This window comes from Marmota marmota, unplaced genomic scaffold (assembly GCF_001458135.2).
Source record: "Marmota marmota marmota unplaced genomic scaffold, marMar, whole genome shotgun sequence".
Lineage (NCBI taxonomy): Eukaryota > Metazoa > Chordata > Mammalia > Rodentia > Sciuridae > Marmota > Marmota marmota.
The window spans coordinates 4,016,453-4,032,557 of NW_026000224.1; the positions used below are offsets into that span (position 1 = coordinate 4,016,453).

The 16,105-nt window shown below is 56.3% G+C and overlaps 1 protein-coding gene across 2 annotated transcripts in view; it reads right to left on the minus strand.

Moving 5' to 3' along the window:
• Myom2 (myomesin 2) overlaps positions 1-12,212 on the minus strand; it is a 65,631-nt gene extending 53,419 nt beyond the window's left edge. The window contains exons 1-6 of one of the 2 annotated variants that reach the window (XM_015504658.2): positions 12,058-12,212; positions 8,353-8,470; positions 6,992-7,141; positions 2,856-2,994; positions 2,580-2,737; positions 1,460-1,552 (exon numbers count right to left, since the gene is read on the minus strand). In XM_015504658.2, the coding sequence (XP_015360144.1) occupies positions 1,460-1,552; positions 2,580-2,737; positions 2,856-2,994; positions 6,992-7,141; positions 8,353-8,459 (647 nt within the window). In that variant the 5' untranslated portion in view covers positions 8,460-8,470; positions 12,058-12,212. Of the gene's footprint in view, positions 1-1,459; positions 1,553-2,579; positions 2,738-2,855; positions 2,995-6,991; positions 7,142-8,352; positions 8,471-11,181; positions 11,309-12,057 lie in introns of those variants that run through there. The other variant, XM_048792835.1, reaches the window with a different exon arrangement.
• Between the last annotated feature and the right edge of the window lie 3,893 nt (positions 12,213-16,105).

Consider the following 16,105-nt stretch of genomic DNA (forward strand, 5'->3'; position numbering starts at 1 on the left):
TGCTCCTGCTGTCCTACAGTGCTCCTGCTCCTGCTGTCCTACAGTGCTCCTGCTGTCCTACAGTGCTCCTGCTGTCCTATAGTGCTGGGACTCCTGCTGTCCTACAGTGCTGGCACTGAGCACCCTCTCCCTCAGCAAGGCTCTGTGGGTTGGCATCTTGAGTTTTTTCCCTACAGTCTTCAACCAGTGTCAGAAAAACTTGTTCTTTAACAGATCCCATATATGCACTTTTTCATTAAAAGCAGTAGGAAATACTTTGATAGTAAACTCGAATCTGGGCAAGGCCATGGGAAGCTGTGAGCCGGCTGAGCCTCTTCCAAGGCCTTTGGGCACTACGGAGGAAGCCTACCCCGACGCTGCTTACAGTTGAGTCACGCTAAGTCAACGTCATCTTGTGTTCTAAAGTCTCACACTTTCCACTGCTAAGACCATTCTCTCCTCTTTCCCCACAGGGATTAGGCATAAATCCCTAAGCACACAGTCACACGCACACCACAGATCATGCACATGTGTGACACTCACACACTTGTGATGTGTGACCTTGGACCTGAGTCCCACAGTCACTGCTGGGCTGTGGGGAAGTTCAAAGCTCTGCTGCCTCCTGACCATCACCTTCAGAAGAGACTGTGCTCAGGAAGGGCTAAAGACTCATCCAAGTCACGGGGAACCTGAGGTCTTTCACCTCCAGGGCAAGTGTGCACTGTGATTACAGTAATGAAGCCGTCTCGTTGGTTTAAAAAGTGACAGTTGCACCATCAGATGGTGTCCTGGAGGGCTGTGGGTGGAAGAGGAGGCATGTGACATTCTGATGCTGTGTGAAAGGTCAAGCCTGGAGGATGGGCTTTGGTGGCCAGCGTACCCCAGCATCTAGCATGGCACAGGGCACACCATAGGTTCTCAGTGACGGCACACTGTAGGTTCTCAGCACAGGGACGGCACAGCTCGCCGTTGGAACAACAAAGTGTCACGAGCTTCCGTGTGCACATGCCATCTGTTGCTGTGTGTCTCTGAGTCTGTGTGTCTCTGTGTCTGTGTGTGCTGTGTCTGTGTGTGCTATGTCATGTGAGAAAAGACACAGCTAGATGCACAGCGAAACACTGACTGAACGCTGGCCGTGGGCACAGTTTTAACATAATCGTCTGCACCTTCTACAATTGTTTGGTGTGTTGCAAGGGCAGGCGACCAAGGCCAGTCCACTGGGCAAGGCCTGAGCTGAGGGTCGTGTCTCAGGCCTGGCAGCGAGGCAGTCTGCTGAGCAGGGGTCCTCTGGATCGCCCTGCATTTTGGTGCAGCTAGGAGACAGGCTCTGCTCGTTTTCTGTAAACCACTTCTGTCTTTGCTCCCAGAATCTGTGTGCTCAGTCCTGGCACCAGGGCCAAGGTGAGGCCCTGCCTTCTCTTGAGTTTGAACAGATTCCAGAATGCAGTCCCAGCGCACACCACCACCCACAGGTCCTTACCTGTTGATCTCCAGAGTGTGCACGCCATACTTGCTCTCAATCCGGTACTTCCCTGGCTCACCTGCCTGGCAGATCAGGCTGCCGTCTTTGTACCTGGTCAAGGAAACCTCTACTTTAGTTTAAAGGCAGACTTTCCCAGCCCCCACACTGCCCTCTAACGCAGATCTGCTCTGCCAACGCCTGGCCCCTTCCTCAGCACCACACAGGGGATGCAGAAGGCATGAGGTCCATTTCTAGTTTGCTTTTTATATATTTTATATTTTTATTTTTATTTATTTATTTTGCAGTACTAGGATTGAACCCAGGTGCACTCTGCCTTTGAGTTACCCCCCTTTTTATTCTTAACTGTGAGACAGGGTCTCACTAAGTTGCACAGGCTGGCCTTGAACTTGAGATCCTCCTGCCTCAGCCTCCCAAGTAGCTGGAACACAGGCCTGCACCACTGAGCCTGGCTCTGTTTGGGGTTTTCTTACAGGCTGTGCTGCATCATTAGGGCTGTCCAGGCAACCTCTGACCTGCAGAAGGCCACCTCCAAACATCTGCTTGAGCCTTGTTAGAAGTTCAGAAGTTCATTTCATTAAAAAAAACAAAACAAAAAACTGTAGCTTGTGCTAGCTAGGTTGCAGCCTGGCCGATCAGGCTAAGTGTCCCTGGAGCCCGTGGGGCGAACCCACAGCACTGACCCATGGCCAAGGAGGGCCCCCCCCTGAAGGGCAGAACTCCCTGGGCCTCTGCCTGCCACCTGGCGGTACCGACCCACCAGGGAACGTACACACAGACACTCGGTTTTGCAGCCGATGCTGAAGCAAGCCGGGTCTGGGGGGGTGAAGATTCAGCTCTTCAGTTCTCATGCGCTCCCTAGCACAGGGCAGACCCGTGGACTTGGCGCCCAGAACCAGGCCAACTGGGTGAGAGCAGGGCTTGCAAACACAGGACGGTACAGGGAGCTGCCTTCAAAGGGCTCTGGAAGATGGGCTGAGCCGACGGCACTAAACGCCAGCACAGGTTAAATGGAGATTTGTGAGTTCCTATTAACCTGTCTCCACCTCCTGCTTCTCCAAGTGCCCTTCCTGGAAGGAGACGCAGTGGGACCTGGTCCCCCCACAGCAGAGCCCCTCACCATTGTACCACGGGCGTGGGGAAGCCCTGCACGGTGAAGCAGAGCCTCACGGACATCTTCTCCCAGACGGTGTGGGACCTCAGCCGCACCAGGATCTCAGGGGCCCTGCTCACATGCTCCTCAAACGCGTGTCTCTCCCATGCCATCTTGTCCTCTACCTGCCACACAGGAGCAAGAGTGGTCAGGTGTAGTGCGGCATGGCTGGGCGCCAGGCACTCACCACCTGGGAGGAGGCGAACCGCGTCCACCCCCATCCCAGACGGCGGCTCCTCCTACCATGTGCTGCAGGGCGTACTTGTCCAGCTTGTCCCGGGCCTGGGACCGCGCCAGGTGCACGTTCTCCTCCAGCTGGGCCAGCTCACTGAGGAAGCGCTCCCGCTTGGCCTCTCCATAGGAAGCCACCAGGGACTGGTACCTGCAGGTCCAAGAGGCTGTATTAAAGTCAAGTGCAGAGAAGACCGGGTGGGCTGACCGGCCACAGGCCCTCCTGGACGCCCAGAGTGGGACGCGCCACCTGCACTTACTCTAGCTCTTTCTTTTAGAGTGTATTTTGGAGAAGAAGTTGTGAAGACGAGCATGTGTGTGATGTATGAAGAGAACAAGGCAGGAGGGACATGCTCAGTCTTCTTGGGCCATGACAGACCCAACTGTAACAGCTGGCCACGTTCTAGAGACCTGGAGCAGCCGTGGCCAACGCCACACTCACCCCTGGCCGCCTTTGGCACCGGGGAGCTGCATGTGCTGGTTGGAGACTCCAGAGAACAAGGCCTGCTGCAGGGCCAGAGGGTGGGGGGGACTGTCCTTCAGGGAGGGCCAGCCCCTGTTCTCATGGACACGGAACTCGTGCCCACAGGCAAGTAACAAAGACGGTGCCACTGAAGCCAAGAGGTGGCCTCTTCCTTTGACGAAACAGAGGGCTCGGCTGCCTTCTGGGTCGGAGACCAGCAGTCAGAAGCTGCTGGACGAGAGCCACTTCTGTGTTGGCGCTGACATGACCTGACGACTGGGAATGCGGACCCGTGTGGGGAGCCTGGTCTCCTGTGCAGGCTGTGGTTTCTGAACCAATGTGAGAAAATCAGCAAGCCTTTGAATAAACAGTGAAGAAAAAGTCTGTGTTCCAGAGAGGATAAAGCAAAAGACGTGGAGCCTCCAGTCCGTGAGGATGGAGAAATGGCTGAGTGCTCACAGCCCGCCTTTGTGAGCCCCTCCACTGCACCGGACCCCACGGCGCCAGGGATGTCCTCAGAACCGGGCCCTGCGTCCCAACCTCCTCCCCCTCTCATCGGGCACCCCACTGGCCCCACCAGAATCGGCTGCTCTCGTTGCCCTGGGGACTCCACCCCACTCACAGAAGTCTCCCCACCGCACCCTCCTCTTGAAACTCTGTCCCCCCACGGAGCCCCTCCTCGCCCAGCACTGCCCATGGCTCCCAGAGCTCTTCTAGTCCCTCTGGGGGCTTCACGAAGATGACAGCCTGCATCCTTTGTCCTCCTCAGGAGGAAAGGGCTGGACTACTGTCCCCAGTAAATGCCCGCACTAGGACTCGGGGTGATCTGGTGCCCGTGGGGTGGGGCAGGTTGTGTGGGAGGCCCGGGGAGGAGAAGCTGTGGAAGTCAGAGTTGGTGCTTTGCCATCAGAGGTGGACACCAGGCCCCAAAGCCAGGCTACCAGAGCTGGAGGAGCCTTGTGCCCAGGGTGTTGGGAAAGTCATCCAGATCAGAGGTGACCATGGGTGTCCTGCCACCAGGTGCCGGGCTCCCGTCCAAGGCCCTTCCCACAAACCCACGGGCCTGACTGCAGGTTGGCAGCTGCCCAGACCCCAAATAAAACTCAGACTGAGTGCTCTGCACTTGAGATCAGGATTCCAGAAAATTCCACAGCTTCTTCACACAGAGCGTGACACAAGGCCAGCATCACTCGGCCCAGGTTGACAGGCCTTCCTCGTCACTTCTGACACGTGGCCCCGAGTCCCCCCGCCCAACTCCGTTTCGCCCAGATGTGCTGGGCCCCTCTCGGCCAGTCAGAGGACATCTCCTCACGCCGGGCGGGCCTCTCCTGGATCCTACACGCGGACTCCTGCTTCTCCTGGGGCTGGCCCACCGTCGGCTCCCAGGGCCTCTCCTGGCTCATCACTGCCTGCTTCCTTCCGCCCCTCTCTCTCCCTGCAGAGCGCGGCCACGCTCCTCAGCATCCACGGGTGTGGGTCGGGGGCACTGAGTCCCCCCCAGGCCAGAGGAGGCTCCGGCTTCCTCCCTCCCGGTGCCAGCTCTGGAATGTGTGTCTGCAGAGCAGGGAGCACACGCCCTTCCAGTCCCAGTGAGTCCCTGAGTGACAGGGAAGGATCAGAAGTCCTGCCTGCCTCCCAGGGTCAGGGCAGGCCCGGGGTCAGGCTCCAAGCGGTGTGAGCCCTGCCCCTGCTCTTCAGACTAAGCACAGAGCCCAGGCTTGCTCTCCACCCAGGGCACCGCCTTGACAGTTGTGGGTCAGGATGAACGTGGGTCTGGAAGTTCCTCCCCCATCCGCCCCCGCTGGGCATGTAGAGAAAGTCTCTGCCCATCGGCCACCAGCTGAGCTGGACTCGACATCGCCTGTGCGTTCACTCTAGAGGGTGAGCCCCGTAACAGCCAGAACTCGGGGGCCACCCTTCACCAGCACAGAAGCGAAGGCATCTGAGGGCACTTCTGATCTGCCATATCCCCCGGGACTCCTGAGCTCCACACCGTGCACAGTGCCCCTTCAGCATCTGGGGAACCCGGGGCCTCAGACACCCTGGGCTGCCGCCCCATCACTGGGCTACTTCCCTAGCCCTGTTCTTAATTTCAAGACCGTCTCTTGCTAAGTCTCTGAGGCTGGCCTCAAACTTGCAACCCTCCTACCTCAGCTGGGATCAGAGGCCACCAGTATTTGTTTCACATGAGCAGCAGCACAACCTGAGGATCCCTGATTCCACCTTTGTCCAGGTTGGTGAACTGTTATCTGCGTGTAGGTAAGGAATTCAGCGCTGGGATAACACTTGGGGTAGTGTGTGAGGTGAAGTGTGAAAACAGGGCACAGTTCACTTCACCTCTCAGCCCCCCTCACACAGGAGCACAGCAAGCATCCGAGGGGAATCACCAGGCCCCCGGCAGCTCATCAAACCCCCGCCGCACACACTTGCCTCCTCAGGAGGCGGGATCACTGTCCAGGTGCCTCACGTGGAAAAGTGCATGTGGGATCTGAGAGTGGAAGGCTACACAGCCAGGAAGAAGAACAGCAGGATGGGGGTCAGTTCAGGGCCAGCTCCACCATGTCCACATGGACAGCACCCATGGCCATATGCTCACCCATGGCCCTTCCCGTGGTGAGCTACCAGTGGGAAACCTGAGGAACAGGAGTCATGCACTATGTTCAAGGTCACACGGAAGAGCCACTGATGAAATAATATGGTACAGCTCACGTCTTCTCTGTCCAGTCCCGAGAACTTAAATATAGATAGAAGAACCCTTTTAAAAACGAGCCAAGCAAGTTTAAGTTTTAAATAGTTAAAAATGCAGATTGTTTTTGTGTCCACATTTTGAAGTGATTCCTTAATAAAAGAAGTTTTCATTTGGCAATAAAATCCATTTACAGGCCGAATTTGCCAAAGACACTTAAAAGGTAACTCCAAGCTTTGAAAATAGGAGCTTGTCTTACAGCTACATATTGGCTGATTGAACAAGTCACTCCATCACAAAACAATTTTCAAAAGGAGCCACGTTAACCCAGTCTCGTTTTTCCTTCAGGCTCGGTGTTGTCCACAGACATAGAGAAGATCTTTAAGCAAGAGTAGGGAGCTGGAGGGAAATATCACGGTGTAATGTATCCATCTGTTTATTTTGTTCTTTAAAGACCAAAGCAATGCCACCAGCCATTTTTCCACACCTGGGATTAGTTTTAGGACTGACATTGCTACTCCGTCCTCTCTTTCCTATGACACTCTGTCCGCTGAGCCAACTCCACAGAAATGCAAAGTATGACGATTTATAGAGCCCCTCGTGGCCTCCAGTTTCCACTGGGACAACTGCTCAAGCCCTGGCTCCCTCTTTGGAAGATGACCTTGCTGGGATCAGCCACTGTTCCTTACTAGCCAGAGAGGCTGTGAGTGGAAATTCAGACTCCATCTCCGGCGGTTGGCTTGGACGCCCCTGAGTGAGCAGACAGCTCCTGCAGAGGCCCTCCCAGCCCCCATGGACCTGAGCTGCAGCCCCCAGGCTACAGAGCAGGAGACTCCCCCCAAGCAGCCCCTGCTGGGATTCACAGAGTTCACGCAGCAAAGGCTCCAGGCCAGTCCACTCCGGTGCCCTCTCTGCACGCTGCCCTGGGCGTCCAGCCTACAGCTCGCTGAGTCTGCTCTGACCACACTCTGAGCAGCCAAGGGGCCACTGGGCGGTTACCTTCTTTCATTCTTATGCTCCTCCTCCAAGGCGCTCAGCCGCTTTGCACAGAGCTGGCAGGTTGTCCCCCCCGTCGAGGTCTGGCTAGACGCGCTCTGTGCGGATGACTGCTGCTTCAGGGACTTCTGGGATGACCGGGAGGACGCCCTCCTGAAGAGACATTGGTAACAATTACCTGTCCAGGAAATCGTTGACATGCATCCCAGCAGACACCACGTGCTTTTCATATACCCCAACCGTCCTGGAAACACACGCACGTGCACACAGAGCGCACTCCCACACATGCACGCACTCACATGCACACACGGTACACATACACTAATACATGCTCACAAACATGGACATGTGTGCTCACAGGGACACACACACACACACACATGTCCACACATGCACATACTCATACACAAGTGCACATCTGGTGCACACCCACATGCACACATATGCTCTCCCACATGCCTACACCTGAGTACTTGCACACATGCACAAACCCTAACCTGTATCACGTCCTCTCTCCCTCCACATCCCCCAAGTCAGGTTCCCCATCTCCCTGGGTCCAGGGCCAGTCACCGCCTCACACACACCCTCACACACTTGCCTGAGCCCCTCTGGGTCTGAGGCCATTCCCTGCATTGCCTCCCAGGGTCCCTCCTGGATCAAAGTCCTGATTATATACACCTCAAGGATCCGAATCTCCCTGAGGCCCTTAGGGGCTGCAAATGTTTGACTTCTTTTGTTACAGGGGATGGCAACTCAACAGGAGTGCCACAAGTGATCTAAATATAGGGTGTTGGTGACATGTGGCAGGACCCACAGCTAAGTGCCAGGCCAGAGGTCTCTTCCTCCCTTCTAGCCAGCCCATTAAAATCACAGAGATGCTGCCATCAAACAGCATGGGACAGGCATGTGCCACTGCCCAGAGATGTCCTAGAGGCTCGGGCCAGCTGCATCTGCAGGAGTACAGTCTCCTGCCGCAGGAGTATCTCGATGTAGAGAAGCATTGACGTTGGCTCCACCTGCCAGTATTGTTCCATTGACTTCAGTCCCTCTGCGCTCTAGCTGGGTGACTTTCTAGATCCTACTTCTAGAAGACACAGAGGAAGAGCAAAACTGATGAGCTTGTACCAAGAGTCCCTGGGGCCATGGTCTCCACCAGGGGCTTAGCACCAGGCCCAAGGAACCTGCAGGATACCGTGCAGTCACACAGAGGCTCAGCCTCTGGAGAGGACATGTGCACCAGGGGACACTGGCATCCCTGCTCTCCCACGAAGCAGACATCCCTGGAGTTGGGAGACAAATGCTGCCTACCCTGACACACGGGCCCCGCAGGCAGAACCAGGCAAGTCTAGCCTGCGGTGACTTACCTTTTGGATGCATACTCGTCCAGCAGGTACCTGGTCTGAATGTTACGGTAGGACTGGTCAAAGTGCCTGTGTCTCTTCTGGTAGAAGGGCAGCGCCACCAGCGACATCGTGCGTGCTCCTGGGGAGGAGAGCAAAGTCAGCCCAGCTCTGTCTCCGGGGGAGTCGGCCTGCTGAGACCTCTGCATTCACGTCTGCATCAGGGGACCTGCACTCTAGGCCACAGCCCATGGGGGAGTGAAGGCAGACCACACAGGTGCAAGTCATGGGGGCCTGGCGTCAGGATCCCGGCTAACCGCCCTGGGCCCAATCTCCTCTCTTGCTTTCCTCCCCGAACACTGGAGGACTGGGCTGTCTGCCTCGTCCGACTGTGAACTCCATGTTTATAGAGCACCTAGTGTGTCCGTGGCCCTGTGAAGAGCCGCGTGAGTGCTGAGGATAAAAATGATTAAAACAGGGGCTGGGCTGGGGCTCGCGTGGAGCGCTCACCGAGCCTTACGAGGGATAAGGGGCGGCTGGCCGGACAGCGGGGGGATCTGGGGAAGGAGGGAGCCACACACAGGCAGGACGGCAGTGCAGAAGGCCTCTGTGGGGAAGCTGTGGTGTCCACGCAGGGCAGGCTGGAAGAGGCGTCCTGGTGCCTCTTGTGTTTACACCGACATTGAGTTAAACTTCCAGTGTGTTTGCCCAAATGTGGCCCACATCACAGGAGAGGAGGTGCTGTCCCCAACAGGGAGTGCCCACTGGCTCCACCACGCTCTGAGGAGGGAAGATGCCCGTGTCTTGAGGGCGCGAGGACCGGCTCCCCTCTAACTGTTGGAATGCCTGTCAAGGCTCCTGCACCTCAGCACTCGACCTGGCTGACTCCACCTGACGTGTGGTCCGCTGGCCTAGAAGTCTCCAAAGGCTCCGGGAGTAAAGACCAGGCACTTGGTGGTGACAAGGCACAGCTGGGGCCGAGCTTGCTCACTTCACTTCACAGTGAGGCACAGACTCGCTACAGGGGTCCCCCGACACGGAGAAAGGTGATGCAAGCTTCGCTGCATCTGTTCCCATCCGTCCTTCTCCTCATCAGGACATCAAAATCGGGAGCCACCAAGCGCTCTCTACATGCTCTCGCCCGGGTCACTGGGAGCACCTGCCACGTGCTGTCCACGTCCTGGAACCACTGGACCTGAAGGGGGACCTCTCAGAGCTTCTGGCCCTGCAGCATCCCTGACCCAGGCACTGACCCCTGCGCCAAGCTGCCCTGGCCTCCACTCCTCCTCACGCTTCTGCCCAGCCAGACATGGCAGCAGGACATCAAGCCCATGTCCAGGCCTGAGCACTTCCCTGCTGCCGAGGCTCATTCCTTGGCCGCCTCCTAACTCACAGCTTCCCTGACCAGGCTGGGATACCTCCCCTCCCGGCACTGTGTGTGGCGAGACCCGGAAGCACCTTCCTGAGCTCCGTGTGGGCTCTGTGGTGCAGCCTGGGCAGGTGTGGTAAAGCAGAGGGTCCTCAAGAGAACGTGCCCGGTGCCACTGTGCTGCCAGGCTGGGAAGGGGCCCTCCGCCCCCACCACCCTACAGAGAACCCAGCCTTCCTGCAGAAGAGGTCTCAGCTGTGCTACGTGTCGCACATGTGCCCCCCAAGGACAGGAGAAGCCTTTCCTCAAAGGGTAGGTCTTGGTGGAGCCCATGGTGCAGGGCTGTTGAGAAGCCCGGACTCCCCAGGGACCTGAGAGCAGAGCCCTCTGTCACTCTGGGGCCCTGCTCCGTTCCCTGTAAAGCCAGAGAGCTGCACTAGGTGGCAACTAGATCCCTGAACCCCCAGCCATGTGTGTGTCCACAGCCATGTTAAATAACACTGGTGGAACACTGCCCTGTGTGAGCTGAAGGTCCCCAGGAACACCACCCACCCAGGTCCCGCAGAGCCCAGGCGTCAGCTGGTCTTCTGACCACTCCCAGCCACTTTACGACTCATGGCCTAGCTCTGGGACCACACACAAGTGCTCCCCACACAACTGGGGACTTTGACATCACCATGAAACCCAAGCCTGTGCTGGAGCCTGGGACTGAGGTCTGGGGAGTGCCTGGTCCTAAGCCCTTCCTGGGAAGAGCCCTGTTGAACTCTTTTTTCATGCAGCCAGGCACCTCTTCAATTTGCAAGGACATTTCAAGTTCAGAGCCGTTTATTTCCATTTGGTAAAGAAAGTATTGATTCTACAGCTGAAGATGTGGAAGTCCAGAGACACACCCAGAGGGAAGGCCACTCAGTGGGGAGAAAGGCAGGGGTTTGGCACTCGGAGAGGCCCTGGTGACTAAGCCCTGGGATCCCGTGACGGGCGTTCTCCTGTGCCTCCACCCCGGGAGTTACGTGGGCCAGTGATTTTTCCAAAATGGTTATCAAAAATTATGACAGCCAAAAGTCCTTAAAAACATAGGGGTCAATCAAATATAGCTTGATGTCTAATCTCTGGCAGCTAAATTTTCCAGAACTCCTCCAGGAACCTGCCAGAGCCAGAACGTGAGCTCAAGGAGTCCAGCCTCAGAGCTACAAAGTCCTCCTGCTACTGAGAAGCCTGATTAATCTCACGCTAAGGCTTGAATAGGGCAGAGTCAGAGAAACTGGATCTCACACTGCCTCCTGCACCAGCTGGCTCTCCAGCAACCAGGGAGCCACCGTGTTGTCACGGGTATGAGAATTAAATCAACAGTTCTCAAAATTCCACAGTTCCACATGCAGAGTCCCCTTGCTGTGACCCAGAACGGCATGTGCATTCCACACAGATCCACTGCTGACCTGCTGACAGTGACATTCTACGCCCCTCCAGAGCACTCGGCATCTTACCAGTCTTTGCCCAGTCTGCCACTTGCACAGCTCAAGAGGTCCAGGTCTGGGAGCAGGGGCACTGAAAGCCCCTCCAGAGGGAGGAAGGGGCAGGTTGGTGCAGGGAGTTGGCAGCAACCAGCAAGTCAGTGCCAGGCTCCCGAGAGGTTTATCTGAGGACCCTGTTTATGAAGACCACCTCTGAAGATGTGCACGCCACGTGCTCTAGGCTCCTATCTTCCTTGTACTCAGTAAGGAAAGAATGTGAGGCAGGGAGATAGGGCATGTCAGCGGCCTCTCTCCTGCTGGCTGCCCGGCCTGGCCTCAAGCACAGCTGCCAGCCCTCTCCTTTCCTGGAAGCCTAACTACCGGCCCTGCAGAATGCACAGCTCCTCACGGGGCTGAGCAGGCAGCCCAGAGGACCTGGAGAAAACCTTCATCTGGAGCGAGCCTCTCGAGTCCCTCCGGGAAGCGGCCACCCCTGGGTCTAAACCAAGTGACCCTCGTCTCCCTTCTTCCTAAGAACAGCTCCCCTTTGCTTCATACCTGCTGCAAATCTGCCCTCTCCTCCTTTTCATTTCTGAGACCCTCATGATGACCAAAGGTGTTGGTCAACAGAGGGACATCCGTGCAATGCTGCAGAATGCAGAAGAGACCCCGCTTCTCGGAGGGGTGGAGAACAGCACGGCAACACAGGCCAGCACTGGGGAGCGCAGAGGATTCGCGGGGCACAAAGCCTCGCCACAAAACCCAGACCCCCCGAGTTGATGCTCTGCTTCCCTGAAGTGAGTCTTTGACAGAGCAGCCTGGGAGACCTCACCGGGCACTAGGTCCGCCCCAGTGTGGCTCTTCCCCCAAAGCCACCGCCAAGCAAAGGTGAGACGATGGGACACTTACCCAACTACAGGAGGTGACAGAGGAGAGAGGCTCTTGCTGCCTGGTCACCTAGCTTCCTAGGCTCTGGCTTGGCCAGCAGAGCCCAGTTTTCCCTCTGGAGCCCCGTCCTTCCTCCCATTTATGGCCTGAGGAGGCGCTATATTTAGGCACATGGGACTGCCTCTCCCAAATGATAGCCGCATCATAAATCACTGGCCTGGTCTCAAGAGGGAAAACGTCCGGCTGTAGGGGGAATCAAATTAGAAAGTTTAAAGTGTCCATCCTGCGCCCCAGCATGCACTTTCATTCCCAGGAAGCAGAGGGGCTATCCGGCTGCTGACCAGAAAGGACAGCCACTGATTCCCTCCTGGTGGCTGTCCACACTCGCCTGTCTCTGATTAAGTGCTCAGTCCTCTTGTGCTGCGGGGTTCCCTGGCACGTGCACCCTAACCCAGGGTGAGTCTGTACAGGCCTGATGAGCTCTCCCACTGTCCACTGGCACCTCCCCCCAGGGGCTGATGAGCTCCACTGTCCACTGGCACCTCCCCCAGGGTGGACAAGGGAAGCTGGCAGCCCTTGTATGTAGTGCATGTGTTTTAATTTCAGAAACGACCTCGCTTTGCACTGGGTCTGCCTCAGGCTAACTCAGCAGGAGCTGCCTTGCCATTGCAAGGGGCAGGCCTTCTCCACAGACCAGGTCTTGTTCAGTCACCACCACAGACGTGTGCTGCTGCTGAGCTGCACCATGATCACTGGTGTCCGTCACTTTGCGCAGCGTGTGTCCGATTATAAATAGCACACACCTGGCACAGTGCTGTGGCCAAGAAGAGGGGCCTCCTGAGGATCTGCAGAACTGCACCCAGACTGGTTTGTGAGCTTCAGCCAGCAGCCTCACAGAGCTGGCTCCCCATCTGAAAACGTGTGCAGTAGCAACTCTCCTGTGAGTTTGTTGAGAAAATAACACATGAGAAGTGTCTAGAACCTTAAAAAAAAAATGCCTCCATGCTCCACCTCTGGTTTACCAAGAGCACCAGGAACCAGCCAGGCCAGTGGACGAATCAGAAAAGGCAACATTGGAGAGGGAAGGCCTTCCACATCCTCTCCCCAGGTCCCTGACCAGGGGCTCTTGTGTTCTGGGCCTGACTCCCCTCAGTATCCCAGGGGCCTCACGTATGGACCCCGCCTCACACAAAACAGCTACCTTCAGCCACGACCACCACGACTGCCCCAGGGCAGCCCCGTTGGTCTTTCCTGCAGTTTCCCAGCAAACTCTAAATGCACAACCCACCAGCGCTTCAGCACTGCACCTGCACCAGGAGTGTGCCTGACTCAGGTTAGCTGCAAATGCACCAGGAATACCCTGGAGAGGACGAAGTCCTTCTTGTCCCCATACATTTGCCCTCCTGACCCCAATTTCAGAATCCACTTGGTCTTGCTGCCACCAGGACCACATTCCTCCGGTTCTGGATGGGCCTACCTCTGTCTTTGGCCTCACAGCACCTTGGGGCAGTTCTCCAACAATAGGACTGGGTTTTCCCAAACACCTGACCTTCGATTCAGCAAGTGTCTGCTGAGCGCCTCCTGTGACTTCAGGAGGATGCGTGGAGGACCTCGGTGGGGTGGCTTATGAACGAGATAGCAGCTGTTCACAGTTCTGGGGCTGGATGTCCAGGACCAAGATCCCGGAAGAGCCAGGGTCCAGGCAGGTCCTGCTTCCCGGACCACGGCCTATCACATGGTGGAGGCCCAGGGAGCCCTCCTCGGTGCCTCCTATGAGGGCACCAGTCCCACTCCCCAAGGTTCCTCCATAACTTCTTCCCCTCCCAAAACCCTCTCCTAAGGCCATCACCTTGGGTTTGAGGATTTGAACATATGAATGGAGGCCAGGGACACAGCATCCAAACCCTGACAGCAGCCAGATGTGCTGTTTCTGTTAATCAGTCCCTTCCTTGGAAAACCCGAACCTGCCTTCCTCCCTGACCCATGGTACCCCACCCACAGGGGGGCTGCTCAGTGTGGTGAATCCCAGTCATGTGGGTCCAGCTCTAGTCTCTCACAGGGACATCCTCCTGAGAGAACCCAGGGCTGGGCACCCCTTGTCACTGGGAGCCTCAGAGCCACGTGCTCTTCTGTGACATGGGAAGCCAGTTTTCTGGAAGCCTGATTCTAAAGAAATCCTGACCTTTCCAGCCACCACCTCAGGGCAGGGCCCTGAAGAAGGACAGAGGCCAGCTCCTGACAGGAGAGGCTGTGCCTTCCCCTCTGTGAAGGTCACGGGTCTGTGACTCCCAGGACCCCACTGTCAGCCCTGGGTGGAGTGGCCCTGAACTCTGATTGGAACCCAGAAGCAGAACAGTGAGAGACAAATCCAGAGATGACGCTCCGCCGAGATGCGGCCCTCTCACTAGGTCTCCACCTGCAGGGTGGACAAACCTTCTCTGCTGAAGCTACTCGGTGGGCTTCTGTCATGTGTGGCCAAAGAATCCCAACTGCAAGATGTGGCAGAGCACAGTGGGAAAGGGAGGTGGCTGCTCCCAGGCCTCTGGAGTTCTCCACCCAGACCAGAGGGTGGGCTGCAGGGCCAGGGGACGGGCCAGAGGGTGGGCTGCAGCTGGCACAGGCCAGAGGGTGAGCTGTGGGGCAGCAGGCCAGGTCAGAGGGTGAACTGCAGGGCAGAGGCTGTGCTAAAATTCCTAGAAAGGAAACCTTCTGAAAAGGCCTTTTGGAAGTGGAATTATGACATCACATCAGAGTGACACATTGCCTACGTCACATGTGACACAGAGTGGAAGAACGGCGTATTCTAGGCCAGAATGTTCCTTTCAGATATAACCACGGTTACATGTATGTAGTTGATCCAGCACTACTAGGTACACAGTGGACAAACTTGAGTCCTATTTGGAACATCCGATATTTAGAAGTGCACGAATTATGTTAAAAGTAGAGAGAGTAAATAAAACAGTTTGTAGATTTTAAAAAAGAAGAATCCTGACTGCTACAAAGGACTAGTCAGTAAGGTGCATCCTGATGCACAGCTGGAATTTCAAACTTGCTAAACAGTCGGTGAGAAATGTCATGTGACCTAGAAAAGGGGACCACAAAGCAGGATTGGAGGTGTCTTCATCCTGCAGGACTCTGGGGTCCTATGGGTTGTTGGCCAAGTGGCGTCCTGAGAATTACGCTCTTTAAGCACAAGGCCAAAACTGATGTTCAAATCAGGAGAATCACTTTCAATATTTGCAAGAAATAAAATTATTCTTGAAGATATTTTGACAACTTCCACACATTGGCCTCAGAAAACAAAACGTGGTCCTATGGGTTTCAGAAGATACCCACCTGCCCAGTGCTCAGAGCTCTTCCCAACGCAAGGATGAAGCCTCTTGGTGCAGAAGAGCGGGAGTGGGGCCATCATGGTGGAGACGTGTTGGGGCTGCAGAAGTGTCCCCAAAGCTCAGAGTGAGACCGTCACCTGTTATTGGGGCAGTTTCAGGGACACCTAGCAGCCTGTTTCCTCATCTCTGGAATGAGTTTCCCAGGGGAGACTGCCAGGGAAAGAGATGAAATCAGAGGGAGTGGGCAGCATTCACCAGGACCTGATGGGGTTGTGGTGACCAGGGAGCTCCATGGCACCCGGGCACCGTGGCACTGTGGGACCACAGTGTCCACAGCCTGCCTCTCCCTCCCACAGGCAGGGACACACCCCAGGGGTCCCCGAGACAGAACACCAGTAGCACTCGCGGGGGGCTTGCACGTGCCCACCCCATTCTTGCTTACGAGCGGCATGGCACTCTGCACCGTCCTGCCCAGAGTCCAGTGGCCCTGCCAGGCAGGGTCATCAGAGAGTGCTGCTGAATGGCACACCAGGAGGCCCAGGTGACTTGTAGCCACTACTCCCAGCTCTGTCCCTCTCAGTCAGTGTGAAGCGTCCTGTAGATGCAGGACATCCCACCCCTAGGTGTGCTCCAGCTCCCTGTCCCCTCCGGGACAATGTAGGCCAGAGCAAGTCCCTCACACTTCTAAAGCCACTTGTGACCAGAACACCAGCAGGATCAATGCTTGAGGCCCTGCA